At 32.0% G+C, this 12583-nt stretch overlaps 1 protein-coding gene across 4 annotated transcripts; it reads left to right on the forward strand.

Moving 5' to 3' along the window:
* The first annotated feature begins 1315 nt into the window (after window positions 1–1315).
* On the forward strand, window positions 1316–6701 carry LOC102615252 (uncharacterized). Of its 4 annotated transcripts, none has more exons than XM_006485602.4 (6): window positions 1316–1483; window positions 2868–3071; window positions 3172–4120; window positions 4192–4308; window positions 5674–5828; window positions 6326–6701. In XM_006485602.4, exons 2-6 carry the CDS (start codon window positions 2976–2978, stop codon window positions 6524–6526), a joined length of 1518 nt encoding a protein of 505 aa, XP_006485665.2. In that variant the 5' UTR covers window positions 1316–1483; window positions 2868–2975; the 3' UTR covers window positions 6527–6701. The 4 variants fall into 4 exon arrangements, with proteins under 4 accessions (XP_006485665.2, XP_006485668.2, XP_006485667.2 ...); XM_006485605.4 differs by having other exon boundaries at window positions 6331–6506; XM_006485604.4 differs by having other exon boundaries at window positions 1332–1483; window positions 2873–3071.
* The last annotated feature ends 5882 nt before the right edge of the window (window positions 6702–12583 follow it).

Raw genomic sequence — 12583 nt, forward strand, 5'->3', positions numbered from 1 at the left:
GTGGTGACAGATCGTAATTTGTGAACCAAATTACTTCTATAAAAAAGTAAATGTATGATTTGTCGATTATAGTAATTTTATATATTGTATGAGAATTCTGATCTAAAGTATTTTTAACCAACGGTAACAAGTGCCTTAATCTAATAAGTGATATTAGAGTCAAGTGGTATTAGAGTATGGTTACATATTTAATAGGTGGGCTAGTATCATATCAATCAGTCAGTGTGTGCTAGCGTCGTAGTGTCAGAGATTGAGTATGGCCCAGTTAACTAGTGGAGTGGAAATGCACTGTATCAACTAGCAGTTATGTCGAAATGTCAGTGAGTCCCAGCGTATCACTAAGGAGGAGATTGTTTGCCTTATAAGGGGAAGGGGAGGTTTGGATATAATCACTACCCCTGGGACTACATATAAATTAAGTTAAATGATTTAATATCCATTCTCTAATCACTGTTTAATTTACAGAAGAATATAACAACCTTTACTTCAAAATTCTTTAAAATGCCATATATAAGTGTGATGGGTGACTTGCTAGAAAGTTATAATTAGGCAGCTTTTGTGCTAAAAATATCCTTTGCCTTTTTTTAGATAGATAACTACAAACAAAATAAAAGCTCTCAATTTTCTAAACTCTTTGTTTAGACATATATCTAAAAACAAGAAGATAAAAACTCTCAATCATCTCATAAATTAAAGATGAACTCATTAAATGATTAATGACTTGCTAAGAAATTGCAACAAGTGCCTTTTGTACTAAAATCATCCTTTACTTAGACGTATAACTACAAACAAAATAAGAACTCTCAATATTCTAAATCCTCCGTTTAGACAATTACTATCATCTTTTATTTATATCAATTATTAAAGATAAATTTCAATTTACCCCTGCTTAAAATAAAAATTTTCATTTTATCCTCAAACTATTGTAAAATGACAATATTTAAAATGCTCCCAAACTATTATAAATCTTAGTTTACCTCCTATATTTGTACAGAAGATAAAAAAATCTTTTATCAACCCAATTTCATTTTGTTCTTATTTTTTGACCAAAATGAATATAAGTTAAAATTTATAGTAGTTCAAGAATATTTTTAAGATTATCAATTTACAAGGGGTAATATAAAATATATCCTTTAAAAAATAATAGTGAATCTTAAGATTTTTTTTTTCTTTGTAACCCCCCTCCCCCCCCCCCCCCCCCCCCCCCCCGAAGGTTGAATAGAGAGATAATTATCTGTTTCTGTTTTCACAATGCTTAACGACGCCGGTCTAAGAAATTGATTAACTAATAATTCTCCACAAAAAAAAAAAAAGAAATTAACTAATTAAATGGCCCAAAACACAATTGATAATTACTACTAAAGCCCTTGTGTCGGATACGGAAGCAATATAAGCTCCATAGTTTCAAAACCCCCTGTAAAAGCTAAAAGTTACACTATCAAGGTTACCGGCGATAATCTCCGCCGTTCACTGGGTGCTATAGGTAATCGGTAACGCGCCAATCTTCTTTCCTTATCTCTTTCAGCGTCTCATGCATGTAAAAAATTGGTCCTTCTACGGAATTTTTACCGAAACTTTGAATTTTTTTTATGATTTTAAATTCTCATTATAATAAGTTGAGCACGATTGATTTTAATTTTCTTTTTGTAATGTTTGTTATATGGGTTCTTTGTTTTAACGAGATGGGATTTTGTTATAATCTGGGAGCCTTTGTTTAAGAGAGCTTAGTTCTTGTGGGTTTTCTTGAGTAAATGGAATTCTAAATTGTGATCATGACCAATGAAAACCGAATTGAGTTAGTTGTATGTATATTTTGACTTATGGTCATTGTGGATATGGGAAAAATGAGGAATTAAAATTATGGGCTTTTTTTTTTTAAAGTGATTTCTTTTATTAAAAATTAAATTATGGGTTTGTTATTTCATCCATAACTTGGTATACTAAAAGTTTAAGTACTTATGTGATGGTACTGCATCAGTGAACAACATATTGAAATTTTGTTTATGCTAAATTTTATAAAATAGGATGAAGTAGTAAACATCTTGTTGTATCCTATATGTGTAGTATGCCAAAAGGTAGAATTTAGTTATCAGTGTACCAAACTGTGGTGGGAGCATTATAGTTCTTAAAAAAGTGTGGATGGGGAATAGTTTGGATAGTTGGTAATGTCATTGGGCATTGCAAAGGGAGCTGTTTATATCAGGGAAGGCACTTGTTTCCCAGTGGAAGTCCTGTAGAACAATAAATAAGTTCGGAGATTCTGAAGAAGTAGAAAATGCAGTGCTATGAGCCTTACAGTAGACAATGCCGGAACCCAAGATAAGTGCATGATAGAGTAAACAATCTTCCAGATTGAGTGGTTTTTATTAACAAGATGTACATAGGATTTCCTTGATTCATTAACAAAACTTTGTTTCGTGGTAATATTACCCTTGTACATAAGCTTTGATGCAAACACTAGTTCATTTTAAGTTTGCATGTGTCTGCAAGGGCATCAAAAAATTTTTTGTCTGGTGTATTCAAAAAGCAGGCACACAATAGTTTCTCAAGGTTTTTTGGTCTTCTTGATATTATCTCAGTCCTATACTGTCTAACCACCCAAACTTCTCCTCTTGATCGTTATATCCTTTTAATGTGAACTTGCAGTAGAAGAATACATCCAAGTTACTATCTCAAAGGTGTGGAAGAAGTTTTAAAATTATTTTGGGGCTTTTCAAAATTCTTACAATTTTAGGTCTGATGAGCTTTTGTTTAGCCATCAGCTCAATACATTTCATGTGAGATGAGATATTGCGATCCTTAGAGTTGTTCTCATTTCCCATTATCTTAAGCTGTGAAAATTCTGATGCAGTGTTGCCTCTATGCAGGACAGTTCATTGTACTGCTGTAGGAATAATATGCCTTGCAGCTAGCACTTTGTACAAAAGTTGGAGCTGTTTGAGACATTTATTCTGGCAATATAATATAAGTCTGTAATGGATCTGAAACTCAAAAGTATAGCTTGTGTTGGGAGAAATATCTCCCAGAAATTTGAAACAATGTGCCAACAGGTGGATAACATTGTGAGCGAGGTATTAATGTGTTTTCTCCTGCATGTTTTCTTGTTATTTCCTGAGGATATGATTCCGCAGTCTTGTTGATGGGCCTAATTTGAAGTTATTTTCTGGTCAGGACACTGTTAAATATGTTGAAAATCAGATGCAGACAATGGGAGCAAGTGTGAAAAGATTCTGTTCTGATGTTGTCCAAGATTTCCTTCCTCCTTCAGTGGACCATGGAAGACATGAAGCACAAGAACTGGTTCCGAAAAGAGATGATTTCATTGACACCTGTATTAAGTCAGTAACAGGTACTGAAGAAAATTCTGTGGATACTCTGATTAAGCAATCACAGGAGGAGCCCAACCCAGTTGATCATTTAAAGAACCAGCTTGGTCATGCAGTTAGTGGACTTTACCTTGAAAATCAACTCATCACCCCTGTTTCCGGAGATCCTGTTGATGAAACAGAGTCTGATCTGGTTTCAGGGAAAGCTGTTGATGTTTTAGCACATGAGCGCTCTGACAAGGATATTGAAGAAAATGCCATAAAAGACAAGTCATCTACATCTGAGGTGTTGGAGTTAATGTCTCTTGGTGAGATGAACTTGTCAGAAGTATCATTGTCTAGTGATTCCAGTGAATCTAATGATAAGAATGCACATGGGGTTGTGGTGGAGATGGCACATGCAAATTCAGTTGATGTTATGGAGTGCCAACCAACCCAAATAGTGGATGCAGTTTCTTATAAATTTGCAGATGACTCCGTGAGTGTTTCTGATTCTTCAAATACTTTCGCTGCTTCTGAAATGGCTTTGTCAGATGCATTTTGTAAGGAAAATATATTAGAGACGAGACTCATTCCCTCTAGTGATCCCAGATTAATGGAATCTAAAAGTTTGCATGATTGCTTAACCGCAGAAACAATAATTTGTACTGATGCAGTTGATAAGGTTGGGTGTGTTTATGATAGTTATGAAGCAATCCCGTCTTCTACATCTTCTCCAATTGTATCCCACAAGGACAAGGAAGCAGAGGTGGAGCATATCAACTCCAGCAGTGTCCTGTCATTGGAATCTAGTGGTTTGTATTTTCCAAATCCTTACAAAATGGAATTATTTTACCATGATTCTAATTTACTTCTGTCTTGTCAGAGGAAGAAGTCTCCAGAACTAATTACACAACATCACTAAGTGGGATATCTCAAAAGACTAATTGTGAGTTTTGTGGGACTGCTCAATCTGAGGCTTCTGCAATCTCTCCAGATAATGGTATGTCAAAGTTCCTTTTTTCTTCTTTTGTCCCAATTTTCTGGCATTTTCTTTTAAATCCCTGGCATTTGGTGGTCATATTAGTAGTGAAACTGATGATGATTTTGATGACAACTATGTTGGTAATAACAATGTTCATGATTAAGACTATGCTTCAACTTCTTCCTTTAGAACGTGTTTATAAATATGTTTATTCTACTTTATTTGTGCCCTTCACAGAGCTTTCTTCTCTTGCTGTTCAGCTGCGTTTGTCATTTCCTTTTAGGTTTGGCTACTTGTTAGATCCCTTTTCAAGTAATGTAATTTGGTTGTAATTTGAACTGTGACTGTTCTGATGAATCACAGTATTCATGAAACTGATATTACATTACTTTGCTGACGCCTCATTCTGTTGTGCTTGGAAAAAAACTGATATTTAGTTTGAGCAAGTAATTTATTTTTAGTTCTGTCTTATCAATCATTGTCTAACCCCAGATTATGTGATATTGACATCTGGCATTATTGTGCTTGTTTTCTCACTTGTCTTTTATTATGTTAGATTTTGGTTTGTGGTATCAAATATGGATGCCACTTTTCTGAACTTGTGCAGAAGTTTTAGGAGGGGTTCCTTAGTATAACTTGTCAAGGTGTTTCCCTACTTCATCAATGTCCATTGTGAAAATCAAAGTGAGTGTTTTTCCCAATAGGATATCACATGTTCAGGGCAATTGGTGCATGTCTAAGTTTAGCGCATAAACAAAGGATTTGTTCAAATATCAAATTCAAAACCTGGTAATCTTCCAGTGCTTGTTTTCTCTTGTCTCTTAATATGTTAATTGTTGGGTTGTTAAGTCAAATTTGGATGCGACTTTCTGAACTTGCTTGGAAGTTTCAGGAGGAAAACTGTAGTTTAACTTGTTAAAATGTTTTCTACTTCATCTATGTCTATCATGAAAATCAAAGTGAGCGTTTTTCCCTGTACAATATCACGTGTTCAGGGCAAGTGTTTTGTGTTTAAGTTTAGCTTATAAATAAAAGGGTTATTCAAATAATAAATTCATGCACCTGGCAATCTGCCAATGTTTATCTATCCTCTAAAAAAATGTAGATTTATTACATAGACAGAGGGTTTGTTTCCCCTTGCCCTGGCTACCGCCTTCAAGTTTCTTTGATGGATTCTCACGTTAACATTTCTCCACAGAAAGCTCAGTTATTCCATGTTCACACACCTATTGTCTATTTTTTTCCCCAAGCCCATGAGGTTATGAACTATTCAAAAATCACAGTGATGTACATTAATGTTCTCAAAATTTCTAGAATATTCCTTTTGCTCAAACTATAAATGATTTGGATTTTCTCTAATTCTAATTCCAAAATCAACTACAGGACATTCACATGATTATGGTGATGATTTGGATTATTCTGGGATGGAAACCATTGAATTGTGCGACAACGTGGAGCTGGAGGATAGCTGCATCTTGGTTGACAATAATGCACTTTATGCTGTCTCTTATAGGACCCGGAAACTCATGTCATTCAAGGTTGCATCTCTCTCTCTCTCTCTGTGACACATGCACCAGTTACTGTTGTCTCACTTTGTTCACAAGAGAGAATATTCTCTTTTTATTTATTCAAATTTTGAATGGCCTGACTGAAAAAGAAATCCACAGGGACATCCTTTTTGCCTTTTGTAATTAATTTTCTGCCCACAACAGGTAAAAATTTAAGGAAAATGGAAAAAGAAAAAAAAAAAAGCTATGTATATCAAAACGAAAATGTGACCATCATTGGCAGATGTCAATTATATTTCTCAATTTCATGAAGCACCTTTTCATGGAAACCTAGAATTTTTGTTTGGAACCCTAGTAAGTCATGGCTGTATCAGAATCCAGAAAAATTTCATTGGAAGCATGCTTCATTTAAATGAAACTACAAGAAAACATTTTTGTTTCTTTTTTTTTTCAAGTATTTGTTTATCATCAAAATAGTCAAGCCCAGATGAATTTGTTGTTGTCCTAATTTGTTCTCTTTTCATCAGAAAAGGATCCAAGAGGCGTTTGTTCCAAAAAAGAGGTTGGCTAAGGAGTACGAGCAGCTAGCAATTTGGTTTGGAGATGCTTATATGGGGCCTGAACAAAACACATTGCAAAATCTCTTGCCAGCAACCTCCTCTGCTACCTTGGAATCAGAAAATTCACGTACAAGACATATATGTGATTCTGAATGGGAACTCCTGTAAATAAATTAAGTGCTCTCACTGGATGACTGCAACATGGATTGTTTATGCAGCCTCTGGTATTTGCGGATCAACATGTTGTCATATCACCTGGAATAAATTATAAACAGGTTGAGGTTCTCACTTTCTGTATAAAAATAAGCTCATAATAAGGTATTCAAAGGTAAAAATTTGTACATATTCTCTGTTTTAACAAATGGAATGATCCCTTCTTTGGCAGATACGAATGCAGATATGATGACTATTCATTTTCTTCCAGTTGAGCTAAGAGTATTCTTTTCTTATTATGAGAAGAGTCGAAAATCAAAACAAAAATCAGTAATTACTCAAGATTTCGCATTTCAGACGCGAAAAGGACGCCTTTTAATGTTCTATGTTTGTGCAGATTTTGAGTGAAACTTACCTATGATGTTTTGGCGACATACTCATAAAGTAGATCTTTCGAGTAAAAGGATTGAATTTCGATTCTAGCCAATTTGCCCAAGTCCCTTCTATACGCAGTGGTAGCATTATATTCCAATTCCATAAACATAGCCTTAAACTTAAATGCAAAAACAAAATTAAATCGACTACAGCTCCACGTTTTCACAGGGAAACAAGAAAATATGTTAACTCTAGCTTTAGTTAATAAGACAGTGCCAGTAACATGTGCTCACATAGCCATTGATCGCTGGTTTGTACATCCATCACGTAGCTTCAGAATAGGCGAATACTTACACATCAAGGTTTCTTTTTATAGAATTTTTTTTTCTACAGTTATACCTATAAGGTTGCTTATTTTAACTATATCGTTTCTTATGTCTAAAATAACTAGGATAATTACAGTCTAATGTTGGAACTTCTGTCATGTCTGATGTCTATACACATTTTTCTAAATTGTAATTTTAATTGATGTCTATATTTTTCTTCTTCACAGTGCTCTTTAATCCTACCTTTGACATATTCTGTTACTGGTAATAATATTGCATAGTAATTTATTCCTTGTGTTCTTTTAGTTTTAAACCAATTAATTAAATCATTGTGTAATTTTTCTCCTATTTTTCCTAGTAATTTATCTACAAATTTTAATAATAAATCTTCATCAAAGGGTCTTCTCATTTTACTCGAATATTTATAAAAATAATTAGCATACTCATCAAAATATCTTAAATTACAAATTTTTAATTGTTCCAAATTTCTAATTGCTTTAATCTGTTTAATTGCATCATCTTTTTCGTCTACTCCTAATATTAATTTTTTCATTAAATCTATAAAACTAATTACTGTAATATTGATATCAAAATTGTCTAATTCTTCTAATTTATTTTTCTTCATCCATTCTCTCCATTCTAAACATATTTGTTTTCTCTACTTCCTCAAGTCCTTTCTAAATATATTAATTTATAATTTGGGTCCACTATTACTACTAATACTTCCATAGAATGTCTGAGTAAATTACCTTCCCACTAGTTAAAAACTTGTTTCCATTGACTAGGTTTATGGTCTTCTAATTCTAATACTAATAAATCTCTAGCTTGCGGTATTGTTTTCCAATTTTCTAATTTTGTTTTAGCTTTAAATACTCATTTATCTAAATAACTTTCTACATTTGATGGCTCTACTATAGGTTCTAATATAGGTCTATTGATACTTTCTCCTTTTTCTAGCTTTTTATCTTCTTCTCCTACTAGTATTTCATCTATTGTTCTAAATAATAAATTTCTTCTTTTTTTAAATTCTTAAAATCTAAATTTTTTATAAGTTCTCTGTCTATATCATCTGTTAATTCATTATTATTACATAATTCTTCATCTAAGTATTTTTTAGGGTCATTAAATATTAGATCTATAATTTTATCTCTATTTTTAAGTAATGTTTTATGTTTGTCTATATCTAAATTGTCTATTATAGCCATATTAATTTCTATTTGTTCTTCATTTTCCTCTAATTCTGGATTACTTCTTTGTCTATAATTACTAAATCTTTGTGTAACTTGATTTTGTCTATTTATATATGTATGGCTAGTTTTTTGTACTTCTAACATATTATCTTGTTCTAATTTAGGTAATATCCATTCTAATCTATTTAATTCACTACTAACTTAATTTCTTAGATACTATCATTTCTACATATTGGCTTTTAAAACAATTGACGCTATTTTTACATTCAAATCTAAATTTTTTATGATATTTATTATACAGTTTTCCTAGAAAAAAATATTTTCATCCCAAGGTTTTTATACATTCATTTTATAACATTTAGTTTGTACACTTAATTTAATATGTTTATAGAATTTATTAATGTCTATGTCTATATTAGGTATACATCCTACTACTGCTACTTTATTTTTTAAATCTACTTCGGCACTGGCTATTTGAGCTTGTTCATGGTCATAGAACTTGCTATCATAAAGATATAAATGAGCTTTAGTATCTTAAACTTCTCTAGCCTGACTAAGAATTCCTATTATTGTTATTCCTATATGTATGTCTGTGTAATTTTGTTTTCTAAGATAGTCTCTACCTATTGGACCAATTAAAGTTAATTTTTCTCTTCTATTTATTACCGATAATTTAGTCTCATTTGTGTAGATATATAAACTATAATTTATTTTTGACATTAAACCTTCATTATATAATATTTTCTTTCTAATTTGTTCGAAACCTCTTTCTAATAATTTATGTGGATTTTGTTAATCTATTATGTCTTCAATTCTTTCTATAATTTCTTTACCTTTACTAAAAAACAGTAGTGATCTTCTAAGTCTTTCTACCATATTTATGTCTATTCTACTATTTCTTACTAAGTCCATTACTTTTTAGTATTACTTAGGTCCTAAAATATCTCTGATGTCTATTGGTCTAGGTGCTAGAATTGGTCCACTTGAATTTAATTTTTCTACTCTATTGGTTAATGTGAAGATATGTTCATCTAATTTGGGGACTAAAGTGAAATTGAGTGAGAACTTTGTGGGTCGTTGTGTAGATTGTATTCAGTTGAAGGGTAATTTTGAAAATTTTCTATTGACGTGGCTTGGGTTGTCAAAGTTAGTTATATGGTAGAAACGTGATGCTAGTATGCAACATCTAATATATAAAACCTTTCTTGCTTATTTCTTCTCCATTCAAAATAATTCTTCTTTTTGTGTGAATCTTGTAATCTCTTCTTTAAAAGTGATCTGTTTGTACTCAGTTGTGGTTAATGAAATAGTGTAAAATTTTCCTTCAAATCTGGTAGCCTGTTCTTAGCAATCTAGTTATGTTTCTTTGTTCATTGTTCAAATTCTTATCGATCTTGATTTCAATTTCATCCTGACTGATTAAAGATCGAAGTATTGTGTCAGTTCTTGTGATTAGCCATTACAAATTACAACAGTTGATATATCTAGTTCTTTATCTAAATTGTCTAACGAGTTGCTAAGTTCTAAATTTGATATGGATTCTTTATTTTTTCTAAAAGTTTGAAAATTATTTTCTAATTTACTAAGTCTATTGTCTAGGTCTTCTAACTTATTGTTGATTTTGACTAATAATTTAATAATAGTATTGGCTTGTGCTTGTTGGATAGTATTACTTTCTTGACTAAATTCTTTAAAGCTATAGCTTATTGGATTTAGATGCGGGATTTCACGTCTTAGCTCTACTAAAGATTCTATTAATAACTTGTTTGAATTCATTCACTGACTATTATTTTTATTGCATCTAATTGTATTTGTAGATCTCTCTGTGTAAAGTTATTATTTTCTACAAAACCTTAATATTTTTTACTTTGACTACTTTTGACAAAAACAAAACCTTAATTTTCAAAAACTTTTCCTCCAAACTCTTTTCTCCTAAATGCTACAAAGGATTGCCTTTTGTTAATGTTTTAAATATAATTTATACTTTCGTTAACTAAGCGAAACTTCTAAACCTGAAAGCTAAATAAATAAAAGTAAAGAATTTAAACTACTTACTTGATAGAAGCTTGCTAGTTGTTGTCTAAAGGATTGCTAAGTATTTATGAATAAGAAATTTTTTATTGCTTTTGTTTTTCATTACAAAGTATTGACTTGTTAATTTATACACTGGCTTCTTGCTCCCTGTCTCTGCTCAAAATGACTCAAGGGGTTTTCATATGCACCTGAGGACTCGATACAATTATTGGTACAATTTATGACTCTAACTACAAAGGACAAAACTTTAAAATTACACTTTATATGTGATAAAAGGCCAACGATTAATTAAAAAGGTGAAAAGTAAAGGACTGACTGGCTATTGTTATTTTGTAGTGACTCACCATCGGTAAATAATAATTGGCTACTGTTTTATATGTTGACTCACTGTTGGTAACAAAAGACAAAATGAAAACAACGCCTTCACAGTTTTTCCCTTATCAAATAGTGAGTAAAGGAAGGTCATCTGTAAAAATAAGTGACTCTAACTCTCTAACTACTTTTGACTTTTAACTAATGCTAGCTATCTATTGCTGGCTAATTTATTTTTGGTGGTGTCTCCTATCTATCCATCATTTTGTCAACAACTGTAGCTATATCCTTATCCAAAAATTGATGACTCATAGCTTCTGATCCATCTCTTGATGATGGCATATCATTGATCTTGATTAGCGCCTCCAACTATAATGGAGTCAAGTATCTAGCCTATGGATCAGGATCATCTCTTGATCTGATCTTTATCTGAACAAATTATGTTAATATGATTGGTGGTTAATAAATTAAAAAGAGAAAGTAGTTAAATCTTAATCATCCACTAACATTAAAATACAGGTGACACAAGATCTGTAAAAAATCAGGAGTGCTCAAATCAGGAGAGAATCTTGATCCCTAACCTATTTTGTAATTTATGGAATGTTGCATGATACGAAACAGACTAGGCGGCAAAGGCTGCCCGGTAAAACTCGATGGATCCATTGTATTCCTGAAAACAAATCAATAAACAGATAATCTTTAACTATGGGATGAAACTTAATATCAGCAATAGAAGCATTTAAACTCAGGTGCCTCGGCTTTAAAAATCTTCCTAGGAGGAATCCTACGAAAAGATTTATTTCCTTCAGGAAAAGATTTCTTTCCTTCAGGAATCGTGGATTGTAACACACAGACCATTGATTGAAACTCACTTCTATGTACTGAATCTCCAATAAACATCAATCTTTTGCCCTCAAAATGTCCAATAACTTCAGTGGATGAACCTGAGAGTCACAGAAAGACCTTAAAGGGTGCGAATTATTTAAACAAGTGACAAATTGAGTACTTCATTATAATATCCAAGAAAATTTACCTAGGAAGTTTGCATCAATCAGGCTGCCATTCATTGGACAATGTTCTGTTTAGCCAAGGGCAGCGTTCTTCTGTATAAAGAGGTTTTGTTACATTATCCCAAATCCATTTTCCTTCAAAAGCATTGGAGCTTTTATTAAGCTGATCTGTCAAAGTAGCAAAGACAGGTCTTCTGTGCTTGTCACCTTCTGGCGCAATGTAAAAGTGAAAAATTTTGTTCTCGCAGCTCTTCAAGTTATCCAGGATTAATGGTGCAGTCTCTAGAGTTTGCTTTTTTTTTTGAAACATTATTTTCTCATATTTTTAACAATAAATTAGGTGATAGTTATGGGAAACTCTCATCATCAAGATATTCTTTACTTTATTAAAACTCAATTTTGTATTGACGACAATTAAATGGCACATTATTTAATAAGAACCTCTAAATTGGACATTCTAGAAAATGAACAACAAACAAAAGAAGGTTCGTACTCTCATAACATTTCGAAAATATTTAGGCCTTTTTTTTTTTTCGGTCTCTGGTTTTCAATCAAATTGGATTTTGAATTGTTCATTTATTTCGAATTGTTGAAAAAATTAAAACGTTATTTCCTTATTCTTTTATCATTGCTTTGGATCATTAGGTTTAAACATTACTTTGGTAATCCTTAATATTAAATTTTTAAAGTTTGTATGGAAAATGTACTAATTGGTTTTCTGCAATACATTAACAATTTATTTCTTTAGATAACTCAATGACATTGCAATCTGGATGAGTTTCAACATTTATGTCGCTAAATATAATGGTACAAATAGGGTTTTAC

The sequence above is a fragment of the Citrus sinensis genome, chromosome 1 (genome assembly GCF_022201045.2).
Source record: "Citrus sinensis cultivar Valencia sweet orange chromosome 1, DVS_A1.0, whole genome shotgun sequence".
NCBI classification, from domain to species: domain Eukaryota; kingdom Viridiplantae; phylum Streptophyta; class Magnoliopsida; order Sapindales; family Rutaceae; genus Citrus; species Citrus sinensis.

Coding starts and splice junctions, on each gene's coding strand:
- LOC102615252 (XM_006485602.4), top strand. CDS start 2,976: ATGGATCTGAAACTCAAAAGTATAGCTTGTGTTGGGAGAAATATCTCC. Junction 3,072..3,171: donor TGGATAACATTGTGAGCGAG/GTATTAATGTGT, acceptor TTTTCTGGTCAG/GACACTGTTAAATATGTTGA. Junction 5,829..6,325: donor GGAAACTCATGTCATTCAAG/GTTGCATCTCTC, acceptor TCTTTTCATCAG/AAAAGGATCCAAGAGGCGTT.